This window comes from Hyperoodon ampullatus (assembly GCF_949752795.1).
Source record: "Hyperoodon ampullatus genome assembly, chromosome: 16".
Classification (NCBI taxonomy): domain Eukaryota; kingdom Metazoa; phylum Chordata; class Mammalia; order Artiodactyla; family Ziphiidae; genus Hyperoodon; species Hyperoodon ampullatus.
Genome location: NC_136929.1, coordinates 66673310 through 66690742, shown reverse-complemented (window position 1 = coordinate 66690742; position 17433 = coordinate 66673310). Strand labels below are relative to the sequence as shown.

Sequence of the window (17433 nt, the reverse complement as noted above, 5' to 3'; positions counted from 1 at the left end):
TTCTTGGCTTTGTCCTCCCCATGGCTACCAATTGATCCTCTGTTTCCCTAGAATGAGTAACACTTCAGCCTTGCTACACTCAAAGCAGAGAGCTGGTGTGGGACCCAGGAAGGCTGAAAATCCTCCTCTACAGCCGGATAGACAAGGAGCAGAATTCCCAGGGGACGAGAGGGTGTATTGGCTTCCAGGACACCAAACAATCAGGTTAGATGCTAAGCCTACAGCTGAGGGGAAAATGCAAGCAAACCTGGGCTGCAGTGGCCCTAGAGCTTACTAGGAAAAAGGACCTTGTGGGTTGACTACCCAGAACCTTACAAAATAGGATTAAACACTCAATTAGATTTACCCGTATTTTACATCAGACAGCGAGCCCTGTGGAGGACCACCAAAATGAATACTGAAAGGTTTCTTTCTGGATTCCTTGAGGACAGAACTATAAAGTCACAATAAAATCCTTAATTACTAGAAGTGCATGTTTATAGGAGAGTAGCTGAATCTGGAAAATGAGACTAAAAACAGGTGCTAGGACTAAATGTACACCATAAGAATAAAAACTTCACTGCTTGCTTTAAGTTGGTAAATGAAAACATTTGGCAAGAAATAAAACCTCAAATACAATATCTGCCTTCCTCCATACCCTAAACTCTGAGGACCACTGCCCCCAGGTAATCATTCAGCAAGCAGTAATGAGCATGGTTCTTTGGTGGCTACAGAGGTGATAGAGACCTGGTCTTTGACCTCAAGGAGTCTACAGTTCCGTGTGTCAAGAAGGAGAGAAGACACCTGGATTGCTGTGGAACATCCAGGCCATTTGCTTGTATGCTCCTGAAATTATATTCTTGACCTTTTATGAAATTACAGAAACCTCAAATGCCACAGCCAAAGCGGCAACAGCAGAACAAGCTTTGCTTTCCTCCTTGTCTACAGGAACTCAATTTGTAAAGTCACTTTCCTATTAAGTTTGAGCCAAGGCTAGAGCTCGAACTACTAGGGAGAAATGTCTGAATTTTACAAAGTTGAACTAAATCTACTTTTTCAGGTTTGTACTAAAAATGGTTTGGAGAAAGCTGTCTTGTTTTAACTGAATGATTCTCAGCCCTGGGGCGGTCTTCTTCTCACCCTTTCCCTCAGCCCTGGAGAGCAGCAGAATGTTTATGAAAAGGGTGCTCTGGACCAACGTGCTTTTGTTGTTTGCTCTGTTTTGAAGATTTTTACAAAGATCGTGTGGAAGAGGAAATGTGGCTTCCCAGGCATTCCTCTGACATAGCATTTACTGAATTTCAAGGCAATCCTTTGCTTATGCGTCAGGTTCTCAAGCAAAGGGGCCCTGTCTTGACTCTCTTTGTAGCCCTGGAAATGGCCCAGCATAGGCCTGAACTAGCAGGGGCTCCAAACATGTTGGTGGAGTTGTGAAAACTCCAGAGGCTGGTGGCAGTTAGGACAGTGACAGAAAGACCCCCTCCCCCAGGAAAGAGGGGTTGGTAAACAGCACCCTTTGTTTACCAAGTAATCATAATAAAGCTAAATCTCAGCCTCCTCTGTAAAGCAGAAAACTGAGGCATCCCAGAGTGTCTTGTCAAACATCTTCAGAGTAGAGTTTTATTTTGAATTTGAACTTGGGCCCTATGGCTAGAGGTGCCAGAGCATCTTTAGGAAGGAAAGAGGAAAGAACACTGTCAGGTAGCTGAGAGATACTTAAAGTTCTTCATGTTGATTCATCCTCCAAATCCCACTTCAGAAGGAAATGCTTTCCAACTATAGGTACCCGGCTCTTGAAAATTCTGAAGATTTTCTAGGTGGATGCAACCCATGTTGCTGACACTAAAGTCTTAGCTCGTTCGGGTGGGTTTGGGCCTGCCTACCTTCATTGCCAGCGCCTTCGTTGTGTAGTTCTTTGGGTTTACAGGTGGAGGAGAGAAAGAGGGAATCACGAGCAGCTAGAATTTTAATCCAGTTCTGATGCCTACGGTGCCAAAACGTGCAAGCAGTGCAGGTGGGGAGGAGGACCAGGAGCCACCTGAGACACTGTCCCTGCTCACGACCGCATCACTGGTACCCGAGGCTTGAGCGGTAATTAGTCCACACAGAGCCAGGAAGCCAGGCATGAAGGGTGTCTCATCGTGAGCCCTCTACCCATGCTCGGACCTCTCCCTAGTGCTTTTGAGTTTTCTTTGGGGCTTCGAAAGGCTCCGCCAAACAACTTCAAAAGTCCACCAACGTCCTTTAGCATGTCCTCAGGGCTCCTGAGGCCACTCGAGACTGCTATGGGGAGATAGGCAGAAATCGAAACAGCCCTGGCATCCCCTAGGATGGGATGTGCTGGCACGGGACCAGGGGAGGGCCGGCCTCTGCAGCAATGTTACTGCATCCATTACTGCAGGAAAACCTTCCCTGTGACAGCATATTATTAACGGAGGAGAGGCGTACTTGCTCTTTTTAATATATATTCGTCCTTTAAAATAGGACAGAATGCAGCCCCGCAAGCAGTGTGCGCCATTCAAAACATTCTTAGTCCCCTTTTATTTTCCTGGACCTCTGGAAAATATTAAAAGATTGTTTCGTGATACCTCTGGGGAGACAGGGCAGATGCCATATGTCCCTGTTCCGCGGGAGCCAAATACTAACTTTTGGGGAGCGATCTGGTGTTTAGACTCTGACAATTCGTATGAGACCCACGAGGTGAACTCATGCAAAACGAACACAATCCAAACCAGAAAGAAAGAAATTAATTTAGGATGGAGAAATGATAAATTTCTATCATGGGAAGACCGGAACTGTGGGACTGAGATGCTATCGTGTTCCGAGGACGAGCACATGGCCACCACTCCAGACGCAACAGATGACGCACCCTGGCAAGGAACCAGGTGCCGCGGGGGAAGGGCACGGGGATCTGCCAGACACGGGGTTTTCTGCTGCAGAGGAAATTAAGTTTAAAAGGGCCGGGTCTGCTATCAGTAAAAGGTATCAATGAAATATAAAATTATATAAATGCACACACACTTCCACCCATTACTTTGGGGATGGCTTTCCCGACTTAACTTCTGTCTTCTTTGTACAGGGACAAATGTGTTGTGTGTAACTTTGGCTCAGCGAAGCCACTTTCTTACGGAAGACCCCTGGTCCGAGGCAGGAGGCACTGGTGCAGAGTGGTCCAAAGGCGTGGGTTTTGGAGCTGAACTTGCATCCATGCCTTGCTAAGTACTTCCTAGCTGAGTACTTAACTTACTTGGGCATCTAGCTTCTCCGGGCATTCTTTATATGAGATGGAAACAGTTTGGGATTATATATAAGAATCCCATAACTGTGGGATTATTATGATAATTAAATGAAGTATCGTAAGTTAAGGGCCTTGTATATAGTTTATGCTCAGTAAACAGTGGCTGCTCCTGTTTGAGGAGGTGTGAGGCCCAGGAAAGTCATGGGAAATTTTCTCTATTTCTCAGTCATGCAACAGATGGTCAAGCTTCCTGGTGGGAGGGGGGGACTGAGGGGGAGAGGCGAAAAGCGGGGCAGCAGGATCCGCAAAGGGGTTTTTCAAGCTGCCTGTCACTCACACCCGTCCCCGGCCCAGAGTGGCTGCTCTAGGGGTCGCTGTCACCGTCCTCAGGAATGGCTTGGCCCAGCTGCTATGTTGAGTGGGGCAAAGTCTGAGACCCACTGCCCCAGGGGAGCCCAAGGAGGGCTCCACTACCTTAGTCGGGCAAAGGGTGAAGGGACGCAAATCAGTGGTCACTGGCCAAACTCAGGACCCCCACGGTGTCTGAGGCCCTGGGCAGACGTCCAGCTCTAACGTGGCATGGATCTTCATTTCTAAGTCAAAGGACTTGGAGAAAAATAAGTTCTGGGCCTTGCAGACAGAGCCTCTAGTCTGAGACGTCCTCTCTGAGCGGAGGTGGAGATAAAAGCATTCTTTCCACACAGTGTTGAGAACTCGGCAGCGCACAGGGCCCCCTCCCAGGGAGCAGGCGAAAAGGGAGCAGAGAAGAGCAGTGGGGAAGGTGCTCAGCCCAGACCAGCCCCCCGGAAGCCAGCGGACACACTCCCTGAAGGACCAGGTGGGTGTCCCCGGCTACCCAGTCCTCTGCTCAGCAGCCCTGAGAGGAAGTTGCTGGCTGACCGGGTCCCCCTTAAGAAACGAACTCCAAATCTCACGCTGGGCTTAGGGTTTGAGGCGGTCTTGATCTGGGCTATGACTATTACTTGTCACTTCTCCAACCAGTAGCCCCAGCTACTGTCCTTGATTAGGTATCAAGGTCCCAGGGATAAACCTTTCACTCTAAGTCCTTCCCTTTGGCCCACAAGAGTGCCTAGCTCATTCATTTTAAAACATTTTAATGTACTAAATGCTGTTTTCGTGAGGATCAGAACAGATACATTTTGAAGTTTTTTGAAGTTACTGTATTTAATTTTATGAAAGTTATATGTTAGAGATATACACCCCATATAAGAATGTTCTGACCTTTACAAAATGTCTCCAAAAAGTGCCGACAAAACTATTCAATAGTTCTTTTTGTTTGTTTGTTTTTTTAACAAAATAAGAGGACTTACCTGAAAGCTCTGGCAAAGTTTTGCTGAGTACATTAAAAAGAAAAATCAAAGTCCTTAATTTATAGATTGTCCCCAGGAATCACTACATTTTTCAAATCTGTTGTTAGATGGGCTTTCCTTTCTTTTAAATATTTTTTACATCTGGAGTTGAGACATTAACCTATTCCATATGTGCCACAGACCGCAAATAAAGACGCTGTCTCGGAAAACATAACGCCAAGTGCTTCCTTTAAAGCTCAATGCAAATGATATCCTTCTCACCTTTCTACACATTCCTTGACAACAGCAAAATTTCCATCTCCTATTGTCCTTCCGACTTTATATCGTTCTGTTATTGTGGCTGGAATCTGGAAGCCTTCCTCCAGCACTTCTGAAAGAATCATTAGTATGTTTTTATTGGTAGAAAAGGGAACACAGATGTTGCACAAAAGAGACGTTTAGAAGTATCATCTAATAGACTGGAACTGATTCAGCGTCAATATGTCATTTTCTGTATAGGGAGGCCAGTCCCCGTCTCCCACCTCCTCGCCGACATTGCATCATCATCCGTTATTACTAAGACAAATGATAAACTAAAAGGAAACGTAAAATGTATGGGGTCCACTGCCACCTAGGTAAGAGCAACTTATGCTTTCGGCTGCAGTGGGGATTCTGAGGAGGAAGGTTCACTTTTCATTTCGTGCCAATTTGATCAATAGCGTTTACTGCATACCCATGGTGTCCAGAAAAATGACCTTCCTAGGTAGGGAGGAAAATGCAGTTCGTAAGGGACTATGGGCCGCCTGACATTGTACAAGTATGAAAAATGCCTGCTGTTTAGACACTTAGCTTTACGACATCCTGAAATAGAGATCTCCGTAAAATTCCTTATGAACTAAAGCAATGATTGCCACCCCTCCCCAGGATCAATGAGCAGATTTTAGACAAATTTCTCACCAGCAACCTGAGCAGCAGATGTTGAGTTAAAACTGCAATATCTATTATGTCTGTGAACAGAACAGTTTTGTAGTTTCAATTATGTTAGTGCCACTAACACAACGCATTTTCCCCCTTAAAATGCATTTTGAAATATTTTACAAATGCCTGATAATGCTTTAAATATCTAAGGCCATAAAACTAAATAAGCCACACTTAGGTCACATAAATACAATGGATAACCTTTAACATCTTAGGGGTATAAAAAGGCTTTTATAGCTGGGCTCTAAAATTTACATGCTTTAAAGTTACAAATCCTGGCTTTCCCTCAGGCAACCTGAATACAAAATGTGATGGAAGCCTAGTGTGCTTTCTAAATGTGCTCCTTTTCTGACCTTTAATCATAAACTGAGACTAAACATTTCTTCTCAAAATAAAATTAAAACCGTAGGTGGCAAATGGGCTTTCTTGGTGATTTCCGTGTTCTCCTTGAGTTTAGTCTGCAGGGTTGGGGAACGGGAAATGGAAACTCACAATCAGCAGATAGCTGCTTTAGGACCCTTACTTATTCTGGTTTTGTGATCATTTCCAGTCTGCACCACTCTGGATTCTAGAGTGGAGGAAATTTCTGGAAAGCGTGTCCAAATGTAGGACATTTGCTGCTGCTTTTGTCCTCGGCATTTGTGCAACCTCTGCACCTCTTTGCAGGTGACATTTTACGTTTAACCCACTAGAAGCTATCTCAGTGGTCTCCGGAATAAAGCGAGACCTGGGGACTTACCTCCACTCCCCCCACCCCACCGTTCATCTCACCCCAAAGAAGCCACAATTTTGCCTCCGTTTGAAGGATTCAGCCTGGGGATTTTTGTCTCGCCCATGGTTATTACAGAAAATGGTTGGAGGAGTTTCAAATCCACTGCAAAGCACCCGAATTTACAAAATATCTCTCGGATGACACGGTCTTAAGGCTCTTTACTACACGGATAGTAAAAGTAACCATCCTTAGCTGTCAGAGGCAACCCTGGCTTCCGACGGGAAACTCAGGGAGGAACTTCCATCCGTCCTTCCACTGGGCACCCATCTGGAGCACATGGCTTGGGACTTTTTTCCTGACTATTGAAAAAAATGTATCTTTTAGGCTTTTGGCTAAGAAGACTTAGCCAAAAAGGTTCCGTCAAGAACCATTTCATTTCATTAGGTAAATAAAACGCATTGGAACAAAAGAGGCTTCTGGATGGCTGAATTCCATACTTCTGGAAATACCAAAAAAGTCTGATATTACATGGTAGTCAGGAAATAATCCTTGGGTAAGTCAGGTATCTCACATAACATAATAAAAGCGTTTCCCCCAAATGGTACTTTATCGGAAAATTAAATCATATTATTTAAAACAAATAAGGGGTGCCGATTCTGTAACAGTGGCTTGATCATATCAGTTTTATACTTTAGTTTCTAAATACGTTCTCATAATTGATTTGAGCCTGATAATAACCCCCAGGGAGGAAATAGGCATATATTACAATCTCCATTTCATAGAAGAAAAACTGAGATGTGGAGAGCAGAAGAGGCTTATCTAAAACAACCCAGGAGTTAGCAAAAAAGTCTATTCTGGAATCCACGTCATCTCACCACTTTCTGAAGTGAATTCACTTAAGGTCCAAAGAATATTTTTGCAATTGCCATCAATTCATTCTTTCTGTAAAGCCAGATTTTCACATGTTGACTTCACTTAAGTTAGAATGTGTGCTTCTCTCCTAACACAATCTCTTTCAATATCATCTAGTAGAGAGACAGAGGGGCTGCAGGGCTATCACAGTCAAGCAAAAGAGTAAAGATGTAGGGGCTTCCCTGGTGGCACAGTGGTTGAGAGTCCGCCTGCCGATGCAGGGGACACGGGTTCATGCCCCGGTCCAGGAAGATCCCACATGCCGCGGAGTGGCTGGGCCCGTGAGCCACGACTGCTGGGCCTGCGCGTGCGGAGCCTGTGCTCCGCAACGGGAGAGGCCACGAGTAAAGATGTCTTTCTTGTTCCAAAAGTGAACAGAATTTGGAACAACAAAGGCAACAATTACCCCCTTTTATTTGCAAAGTGGGCAGTAGCTGGCCTTGTTAGGTTGCTTATACCTTCAGAGGATGGGAAACGCCTCCACATTAGGCTAACTCCCTCTTCCTGGCCCCCGAGAGTAGATACCGTCCCTGGTGGGAGCCACGTTCAATCCTACCCCCTTGCTATGAGCCTCTGAAGCTGCTTCAGGCTCATTCTGCTGGAGAAGTGACCGTTTCCTGGTGGGTGTAAATTAAGCCAGCCCATTCTCTGCCCAAGTACAAGCTGAGCCTTCTCCTCAGACACCAAGTCCAAAACTCACCACCTTCTCCAGGTCCGTCGTTCTCATCCATCGAGCTGCAGACTTTGGTGGATGCAAGTGAAGTGGAGGAGCCGCCATGCTGAGAGCTCTGGGGGGGGAAACAGAAACAGAAAATAAACACCCTCGGTCCCACTACCCGAGTCTCCAGGTGCTGTGCCCAGCCCAGAATCTCGGGAGGTAACCGTACCCACCACCAGGGAGAAATGGGTCTTAACACTAGGAAAGGGAGGTTCTTAGACTATTCAGTTAGGACTACCTCTCCCCCGACCCTATTACCCAATAATAGATGGCATTAACTAAGTCAGGCTCATCATTGTCCATTTGGATGTTCCATGACTTTTTATTTCTTTTTCTCAAAATTCGCATTCTTTTGCTCACTGTTTAGGTTTGGCAGATTTGAGGTATCTCACCTCACTCTACCATACTCTCATCTGCAAACAGGCTTCAGATAAGGGGTCATTCTGATCTCTCTCTCTTTTTTTTTTTTTCTATTAGTACCATAGAAAAAATTTTTCTTCAGTTTGTTTTTTATGGAATATCCTTTAAAAATATTCAGCTTTGCCACATCCTTGGAGAAAGGTTAAAGAGTGGGTTTCTTAATTCCACTTTGAGATAAAGGCATAAGCACTAAGCAAGTTATTGACACATTAAATGTTACATAGCAAGAAACATTTACTTATTATTACTTTTACTCCCGAGGCAAAGATAGAACTGAAAGCCTAAGCCTGTGATTCCTTTGTAAATTTTGGGTGTATCTGGACCCAAGACCCATGAGAGCAAACAGGGTAACGACTATATTACAAAGCTCAGAGGATGAAACAATACCAAATATTTAATACTGTGATCAGCCACGAGGCAGTTCTTTAACAATGAACCTTTCCATTCCTCTATTCCTTGAGAAACCAATTTGCACATTTCAATGCTATTTCTAAATAGTGAACACAGCTTGTCCTAAAAGATCCTCCTTCTGTTTCCCTGGGTTTATCCACTTGGCTGGCCTGATGGGAGCCTGGAGGCGGTGAGGGGCGGCACTGGCGCATGGTGCCGGCTGTCTGTGGAGCAGAGAGAAGGGAGAGAGCGTCTGTAGTTGAATTAATAATGAAGAGGTGGCGAGAAGCAAAGGTGACCTACTTCTGCTCTGCTTACCTGTCTCCCTTCAACCTCCTCCCCATTCCATCCAGCCTTAACTGCGCACAAAGTAAGTAGGAAGAGAAGGTTTACGTACTGTCATTACGCCCAACAATATCAGGAAATTCAGAGATTTTAGTTTTCACCCAAAGGATGAATATAATCGGGCAAACGCTACTTCAGTCACTGCAGCGCCACTTGAGTCAACTGCCATAGCACATTCTCCTGGGTGCGCTAAGATGGCCACGTTCCATGGGATGAGTTCATTCATCAAAGCTGACAGGTGACACGATGGGAATACAAGTTAAATTCATGACATTGATGCATCTGCTTCCTCATAGGACTTTCTAGAAGTTTTGTGGTTACTCTAGTACGCCACATGCCTGAAGGTCACCTAGTCTGTGTGATGTGCCTTTTATTTTCCAGTACTGTAATAATCCCCCAATCCATCAGCCTGGTGACTTGAGCTGTTTCCATCCTCTCTCATTCAAACTCCCTTTGTGACCAGAAGCACGCATTTGTCCTGTGGCAGGCCAGAAAGGATTCAGATTGTGACCCTGAAACAGAGTTTTTCTTGCTGGGACACTAACTGTGTTGTCATAACCAACTCTGTCGAAGGCACTATAAATGTATGAGCCTATAAGTGTGCTCTTCTGACTTTTACGGATGTTTGTTTGTGAAAACCTGATATTTATAATATTGGAATACATGGCTGAGACAAGGCATATTTACGATATCGAGGTCTGGAGAAAAGAAACATTAACGCTACCGCATTTGAGGGGAAGGTGTGTGTTTTCCAGAACAGGGAGATCTTTTATCCCTTGTGTCGTTGCTCGTGCTGTAGACAAACGGTGTTCCAAGCAGAAAAGCAGTAAGGAAATGTCTAAAATGTAGACTTTGTCTTCTGGGCCTTCTGATCCTTGAATTTCTTCCAGCAGCATCACAAATGGTGTTTAATAATGCAGACACACTGTGGTTTGGGATGGCAGGTACTGTCCTGTCATATGGCGTTTTAGATTTTAGAATACAAAGACACATTCTTTCAGAATCAAGCATTCAAATTAATAGACTAGTAGCGTATTTCCTAGCAAAGATGTCCACGACTTATGGACTCAATTCCAAAATCTTGTTTTAATAAGAACATCAGATATTCAATACAGAATTCTGACCCAAATAATATGAAAACATCTTTTAAACTGTAATGTTTAATAAACTCGCTGGATATTATTCACTAAACTGCCTTATCAACTAATGAATTGCATTTTCAATAGTGCCACCAAATATCTGATGACCTGAAAGCTGGCCATAGTGCCAGCTGTGTTTTTCTCCGCCTTATGAACAAAAAAACCCCTCAAGTTTTTTAGGCTCTGGTTTAAAAAAAAAAAAAAAAAAAAGTAGGGTTAACACAAGTCTGCTTATGTTTAAAATTGCTTATTTTCAACTTTAGGTTTGAAAACATACTCCGAGTCATTTCAAATTTCATACTGTCTGAAGGTAACAGACAATTGTAAGAGAAAAACATTTAATTACAAACACGGTACTCTGAAAACGGAAAGTTCTCATTTTATTTACTATGCTCAAATCACGTAAAATAAATGTAGTAAATTTCTAACGGTGTTATCTCTTCTTTTCCCCAAAGAAGTAAGATAGTTAACATTATACACTATTCCAAGACAATGACCATTCATGGATTCAACGAATTTCAGGGACTGAAATGGACCTTAAATATTACCTGTTCTACCTTACTTCCACTGAGAGACCAAGTGCCCACTACAAAAATCCCAGGCATGTGGTCAAATGGCCTCTGTCCAAACACCTCCAATACTGAACACATTACTTCCTAAGGCAGCCCCCTAATTGGTAATGAGGGAAAGAAAGTTCTTCCTTAAGTTTTGTTCAAATGATGCCCCTCTACGTTTCCTATTTGTGGTTCTTAGCTCTCACCTCTGGAGCCACCCAGTACAGTGCATTTCCCAATAGGACAATGTTTCCGATATTTGGAAAGAGATACTTGGCCCCTTCTGTGTCTTTTCTTTCTCAATTTCAATAATCCCAGTTTTCTGGGTTGTCAGTCATCAGACAGGGCCCCGTGACCCCTTGACCCTCCAGTTGTCGATTTCTCTGGTTAATGCTGGTGCTCAAAACAAATGCAATATTCTAGGTGTACCCTGACCAGCACAGAGAGAGAAGGGTAGAGCTTTCTTCCTTGTGAACAGAATGTTAATGCACTTTAAGATCATACTGGCTTAACAGTAACAACATAACTTTTAAGCCTACACTGAGCTCACAGTGTGTTAGATATCCTTGTTCTGTATGCGAGAGGCTGGTGTTTTGGATCAAATCTAAGACTTCTCATTTACTCATGTTAATGTCATATTTATTACATTCATATCCTTCCAGCCCTTTATTTTTGGATTCTGATTTCGTCACTTAACACTTTTGCTGTCTCTCCCAGTTGAAGTCATTCAGTAATCACCACAGCCCTTTGAGTACCCTGGTAACTACTCCTAAATATACTACCTTAGACGGCGTGGGAACATTTTGATTATTGCCCATTAAGTCTGATTGAAGGATTTTGAAAATACTAAAGGGAAAATGTGTAGGTTCTTGTTCTTTAGAATTAACCCAATGAGATGAATCAGCTTTTATCTATGACCTACAGAAGCTAAAAGACCCACTTATATTTTTGCATGCTTATAAATGAAATCAATTTACTTATTTGGTTTTTCTGAGAAGGTAAACCATTTTATAGGATACATGATGATAAGATTTTGTGTTTGCTTCAGTCAGTATGCGAATTCCAAGGCATATGGGTGTACAGTGCAAAACACAGTTATTTTAGAATTTAATGCAATTAGCTGCTCTAAGAGATATTCTGACATTTGAAATGTCATCGCTTCCAGGCAGACTTAATGGGAACCAGGTGGACAGGTTGCTGGCACCTGGATGCTTTTATGGCACACCTTCATAAAAGCACTGGCCTAAGTAAGAACACATCCTAAGTGTAGCTCTTTAGCTTTGGATCATGTAACAGATGGAGAACATATCACACTTTTTTGAAGTAAGTGAGAAAGCTGACATAACAGTTCTAACCACATTTTACCAAGATGTATCTGACGACTATGTAGTAAAAAACAGTTCATTTCAAACATAAAATGGTACGAGTTCCTCCTGCCATTTGTATTAATGGCACTCAGCTGGGGTCCACACTGAATAATGACTACAAAAATATCCAATTGATCCAAATGATGTAATCAAGGTAGAAAAATCTCACCAGATAACTTTAGCTTTGTCTGGATAATTACATTGTTTCCACTTCACATTCTGTCTTGGCATGCAGTTATTACTTTAACATATTTTTTTTTTGGAAAATGGCAGTAAAAGAATTTAGAAATCAACTGGATCAATTTTATAAAGGAAACACAACCAACAAATATTTAACAACCTCAAATAATTGTCTTGGTGATCCTGACTTGAGGCCTATAGAATGTCTAAAAATGATCTCATATAACAAAATTAAATCATAACCTTTGTGTAGAGAGCTTGAAATCCAAGGGACTCTGTGTATATAGAAAAAAACATATATTCATTTACTTTCCAAGTGGGTAGAGAACAATAAGTTGATGACATCAATCTACAATAACTAATAAGGCTCCATTACTTGAAACAAGGCACAAAAGTAAGTCCTTTTTCCAAACTCCCTTGTCTGCTTTCTCCATAGTACGCATAACCTAAAGTTTACGGCATAGCAAACACATGCATAACTCAGAATGAATACTGAAACGCGTAAAAAGTTATAAACATTTGGTCAAAGTTTTAAAAGGACTGTAGAACTGTCATTCATAAAATAGGTTTACTTAGAGGAAGAGAAAATGAAAATGGGAATACTGGCATTAAATCTATGTTAGTGAAACCACGGAGCCAAGATATCAAAAATAAACACGTTTAGTTATGACTCTGTTGTACGGGGCAGTCTGCTTTGCTGCTACCGTCTAGTCACTATGCTCACTAAAGCCAGGATCTGTACATTTAGAATCTCAGCTATTTGTCTTGGTGGGCACCAGGTCTCCTCTTAGGACTTTCTCGCCGTGAAATCATAGTTTGGAAGGGGAATCTCCTCTCAATAAAATAATTCCCTCCATGATTTACTCCTCAGTTTGCATTCCCAGCACTACTCTTTCAGGCACCTGCTCCATTTCACTTTGAAGTCTATTATATTCAGAAAGTAGAAGCACAATCTGGAATTTTATAAATTTGTAAACATTCCTTCCAGCTGTGCCGTTATTGCTTTGAGTACTGACTATATTTAGGTTATCATGGAAATAATAAAGAGAACCAATTAAAGCAAACTATAATTTTAAGGTTAAAATGAACCTAGTAAAAATGTTAGATTTAAAACCAGAATTTTAGACTTCTATAATAATGTTAACGTAAAAAATTTTTTTCTAACTAGGCCAGTAAACTTTCTATTCTCCCTTATATACCATATTAAGAATGAAACAGATTATGGATTTTTGTTCTATATTAAAGCTGGGTAATCAAGTTTGTTATTATAGTTATTTTATGATATATTTATTTATTTAGCGCTTTTAAAATACCTTTCATACACACACATGCACCTATATACACATGCACATTTTTTCCCCCCTGCAAATTAGATGACCTTGGGGAAAATGCCTTCATGCCCAGGAGGAAGTTACTACGGTTAAAATTTCTTTTTTTCAACCAGTTGCCAATTTGTTTGACATATTCACCATTAATGCAACCCTGAGAGGAAAGTGTATTAATGATTTTAATATAACCAACTAAAACAGAATTCTTCCACAAATAGTCTTATTTCATTGTTATTGTCAGTATTTTATACTTTGGATGTCATGCGATGTCACTCTGCAGTATCTCAGGTATCATCTGCTGATGCTAATTACATCATAAAACGCCATAAATATGATTCTGAATGTAACCCTTACCCCACACAGTCATTTCAATTTCAATGTCTACTTATCAAGTTTTCTGAAAGAAACTCACTGAACAACGTAGGTGGTTTTTCCTGTTTATTATAGTTATTTTTAAGGTGGTAAGTGTCACAACATTAACTTTGAGGGGAATAACATGGTCCAGTGTGAAACGCAAGGTACAACATTTTACAGTGAAGCCACAGTACAAAGTGATGGAACTTTCAAAATTGGGTAGGTCAATGAAACATTTCATCATTTCGCTCTGTAAAACTCTGCTGATGGCCTCAACTAATGGACTTTTAAAACATGTTGCTGTTTAAAACATTTTAACAGCAAATGCTTTTTTTAAGAGAATACACATCCGAGCAACTCAAACTGTAAGCAGGAAATATGTCAACCTCTCTACAAAAATTTTATCCAAATTTACAACATTCATAGTGTATTTCAAAGTAAAATGTCCTTAGAACAAATAAACTCAATTCCTTGCTTGTTGATGAATATAAACTCAAAGAAACACATCACAAGAAAATTAACTTTCATAGTTCTTTGCCTATGACCTTTCAGATACCTACTACCCTGGCTTCAAAACCATTTTGTGGCCATATATAATACAAACACCCATGTATTGCATGCATCATTTATACTATCTTGGAATTTATCCATCATCTTTACTAAAATGAACCACATTTTAAAGACACTATATATCATGCACCCTGAAAAATTACAGCTAGGGCCTCAGATTTCCTATCTTTTCCACATGCATTACAGGCACAAAGTTACAAATATTTTTCAGCTGACAGTATAACAAACTGCATCAGGCAATTGGTATTTCGAATTCAATATATCTCTAATTTTCACACTATAATTCTGTGGGATATCGTTGTCACTGACATGCACAGTTAGAGATGCTAGCCAGGCTAATGCAAATACGCATAAATAGGAAATATATGTATATATAGCATTGGGTTGCCCAAAAAGTTCATTCCCAATATATTCATCCAATTAACATTTTCAGGAGTGTGTATATTTGCTATACACACATACAGGAAGTATAGTAGGGTTACTACTGAAAATACGTCAATACTTTAGAATCGTGTTTTGAAAGAACATACAAAACTGCCTTACAGGTTATCTGGCTTTGCAATTCAACTTACTTCAAATCAAACACAGTTTGGATTCTCTTCGATTTATGTTTCAATATAATTACTCACCTACTCACAACCCTATAAATCAATACTTCCTTTTTTTAGTGAATACTGACTGACAATCACCACATGTCATACACATTAGAGAAACATCAGTGATAGTATATAATCATTTTAATAATAGAATATCAGGACATAACAATATAAGCATTAATGTATGCTTATATTTAATAGTTAACACAATATTGGATTTATCTGAATTTGAAATTTTTGTTTAACTGGATTCCAAATTGTTTCAAATAAATCAGTACATCTGCCTATTATTTGGAACCATTTTGCCATACTAGTTTAGCAAGCTACTTTTGAAGTTAAATATGCCTCAATTAATATGTCATTGGTGATGATTTATGACATGAAAGGTTTTACATACAATTCCACAAAAGCCAGTAACTTATAAGGCTGTGTCACAAATACCATACTCTACTATTTATGGTCTATAAACATACACAAATACTTACATAAGCACACCCATATACACACTGAGCCCTGCAAATTTATGTAAACACCTACACACCAGGGTAGATATACGGCCACATTTGAAAAATTTAGTGGTCCAATAGCTAAAATATATGGAATTATTTTTTAAGGATATTATTCTATATATTCATTCATTTGTATTAAGAAATGTGGCTTTTAGATTTCATTATTTTAAATGAAAAAAAAAATCATGTACAGATCTGCAGTGGATGCAACCAAAATACCCCTGCTGGTTAACACAGGGAACACATGTGGCACATGAATTCTGGTTCAAATGTTTTTAGAAGATAGTATTTGATATTTTCAATATTTACATGAGCCAATATAAGAACACAGGGATGTGTATAGATGGGTGTGGACCTGCCACATCTCACAAGTCTATGACAGTATGAAAACACTGGGAACTCCTGCCCCACCCGACATAATTAAGCAAGACAAAGAAGAAACAAACCATGTGGCTTTCAGAGCCAGTCTTTTGAGTTCACACTGAAGTTTACACTTGATTTATAATTAGGTTTTGCATTTCTAAAATGCGGAAAGCAGGGATACGTTTATTGTATCGTTCTCTATGACGTCTAAAGGTGAAAATGTAAGTGCCAAAGATCAAATTTTTCCTAGAGTGCAATGTCTTCACAGAACATTTAAGGTCTACCATAAGGACAAAAATGCATTGCTTTTGCTGGAGGTCTCTTCTGCCCAGTAGAACAATTTAAAAATTCAGTGTCTAATTTTTTTAAAAAAGAATTCTATAAGTAAGTAAATCTTAAGTGCCTATAAATCATCAATTTGGCTCCACCAATAAACTGAAAACTTCTGGTTTGTTGCTAAGGGTTTTTTTTTTAAATTTCTGCTTTAGTATAATGGAATTATGCTCTGCACAGGAAGAGATCTCAAAGTCTATAAATGGTGTGCTGTTTCAATCTCTGAGGGATTTTAGTTTCAAAAGTAAATGATATATATTGCCCCTGAACAGTCGTTTAATAAAAGTCATATGTTCAAAAGATTAAATGCTGTGGAATAGCATTTCCCTCGGAACTGCTTGAATGGAAAGTTGGCCATGATATCTATCGGCAATTAGTACAAGTCCAGTTTCTTTTTGCCATGTCTAAACAAAGCCCTGGGCTTCATATCAGTTGGCAATATCTGCCACTTATCCAGAACAAATAGCGTTTATTGGACTTTTCTAAGCAGTAGTTGTCCATAAGATTGACAGTTCAGGGAAGTTAAAATTATTGGAATTTATTTTTTGTTCTGGACCATCTGACCCCACCAGATTTAGGTTAACTGTTCCACTGCTTTCTTTGCATTTTTGACAGTTCAGTCAAATACATACTAATCTTTTATGGACTCAACTGTATTAAGTAATGCATCTTACAAAGACATAACTAGAACAGACACCAGCATAGGCAACCTCACAGATGTTTACTGTTTCAGCTAAAACAAAGCAGCCTTTTGATCTCAGCAGGAGTCTCTGTTCATTTCTATTGGAAACAGTTTTAAAATCTGAAGTCTGGAACAGGTATTATGAACTGTTCGTTCAAGATGGAATGGTTCAGTTTGCAGTTCTCAAATAACCTGCCAGAGAAGTGTCTTTCTCTGCAACAGACAGGATAATGAGGCACTAATTTTTATAAGGCTAAGTTTTCAAATGCTGTTAGGTTGCCTGTACTGTTTTTTTTCTTCTTCTCCTTCTTATGGTTGGAATATTTTATTCACTTGGAAAGTGAGATAGTAACATATGTAACTATAAACCAGATGGTAAAATTTGATAGTTGAGCAATTTATCAAGGAGATAAATGGATAACATTTAAAACAGTATATGACAACTGAAATTCTCTC

General features: G+C 40.5%; 1 protein-coding gene across 7 annotated transcripts in view; it reads right to left on the bottom strand.

The window, feature by feature from the left end:
• DCLK1 (doublecortin like kinase 1) overlaps positions 1–17433 on the bottom strand; it is a gene marked incomplete at both ends in the record, with an annotated part of 315351 nt that overhangs the window by 51495 nt on the left and 246423 nt on the right. For 5 of the 7 annotated variants that reach the window (XM_079721779.1, XM_079721780.1, XM_079721781.1 and 2 more), the window contains 2 exons: positions 4810–4918; positions 7833–7917. In XM_079721779.1, the coding sequence (XP_079577905.1) occupies positions 4810–4918; positions 7833–7917 (194 nt within the window). Of the gene's footprint in view, positions 1–4809; positions 4919–7829; positions 7918–17433 lie in introns of all 7 variants that reach the window. The other 2 variants (XM_079721778.1, XM_079721784.1) reach the window with 2 other exon arrangements.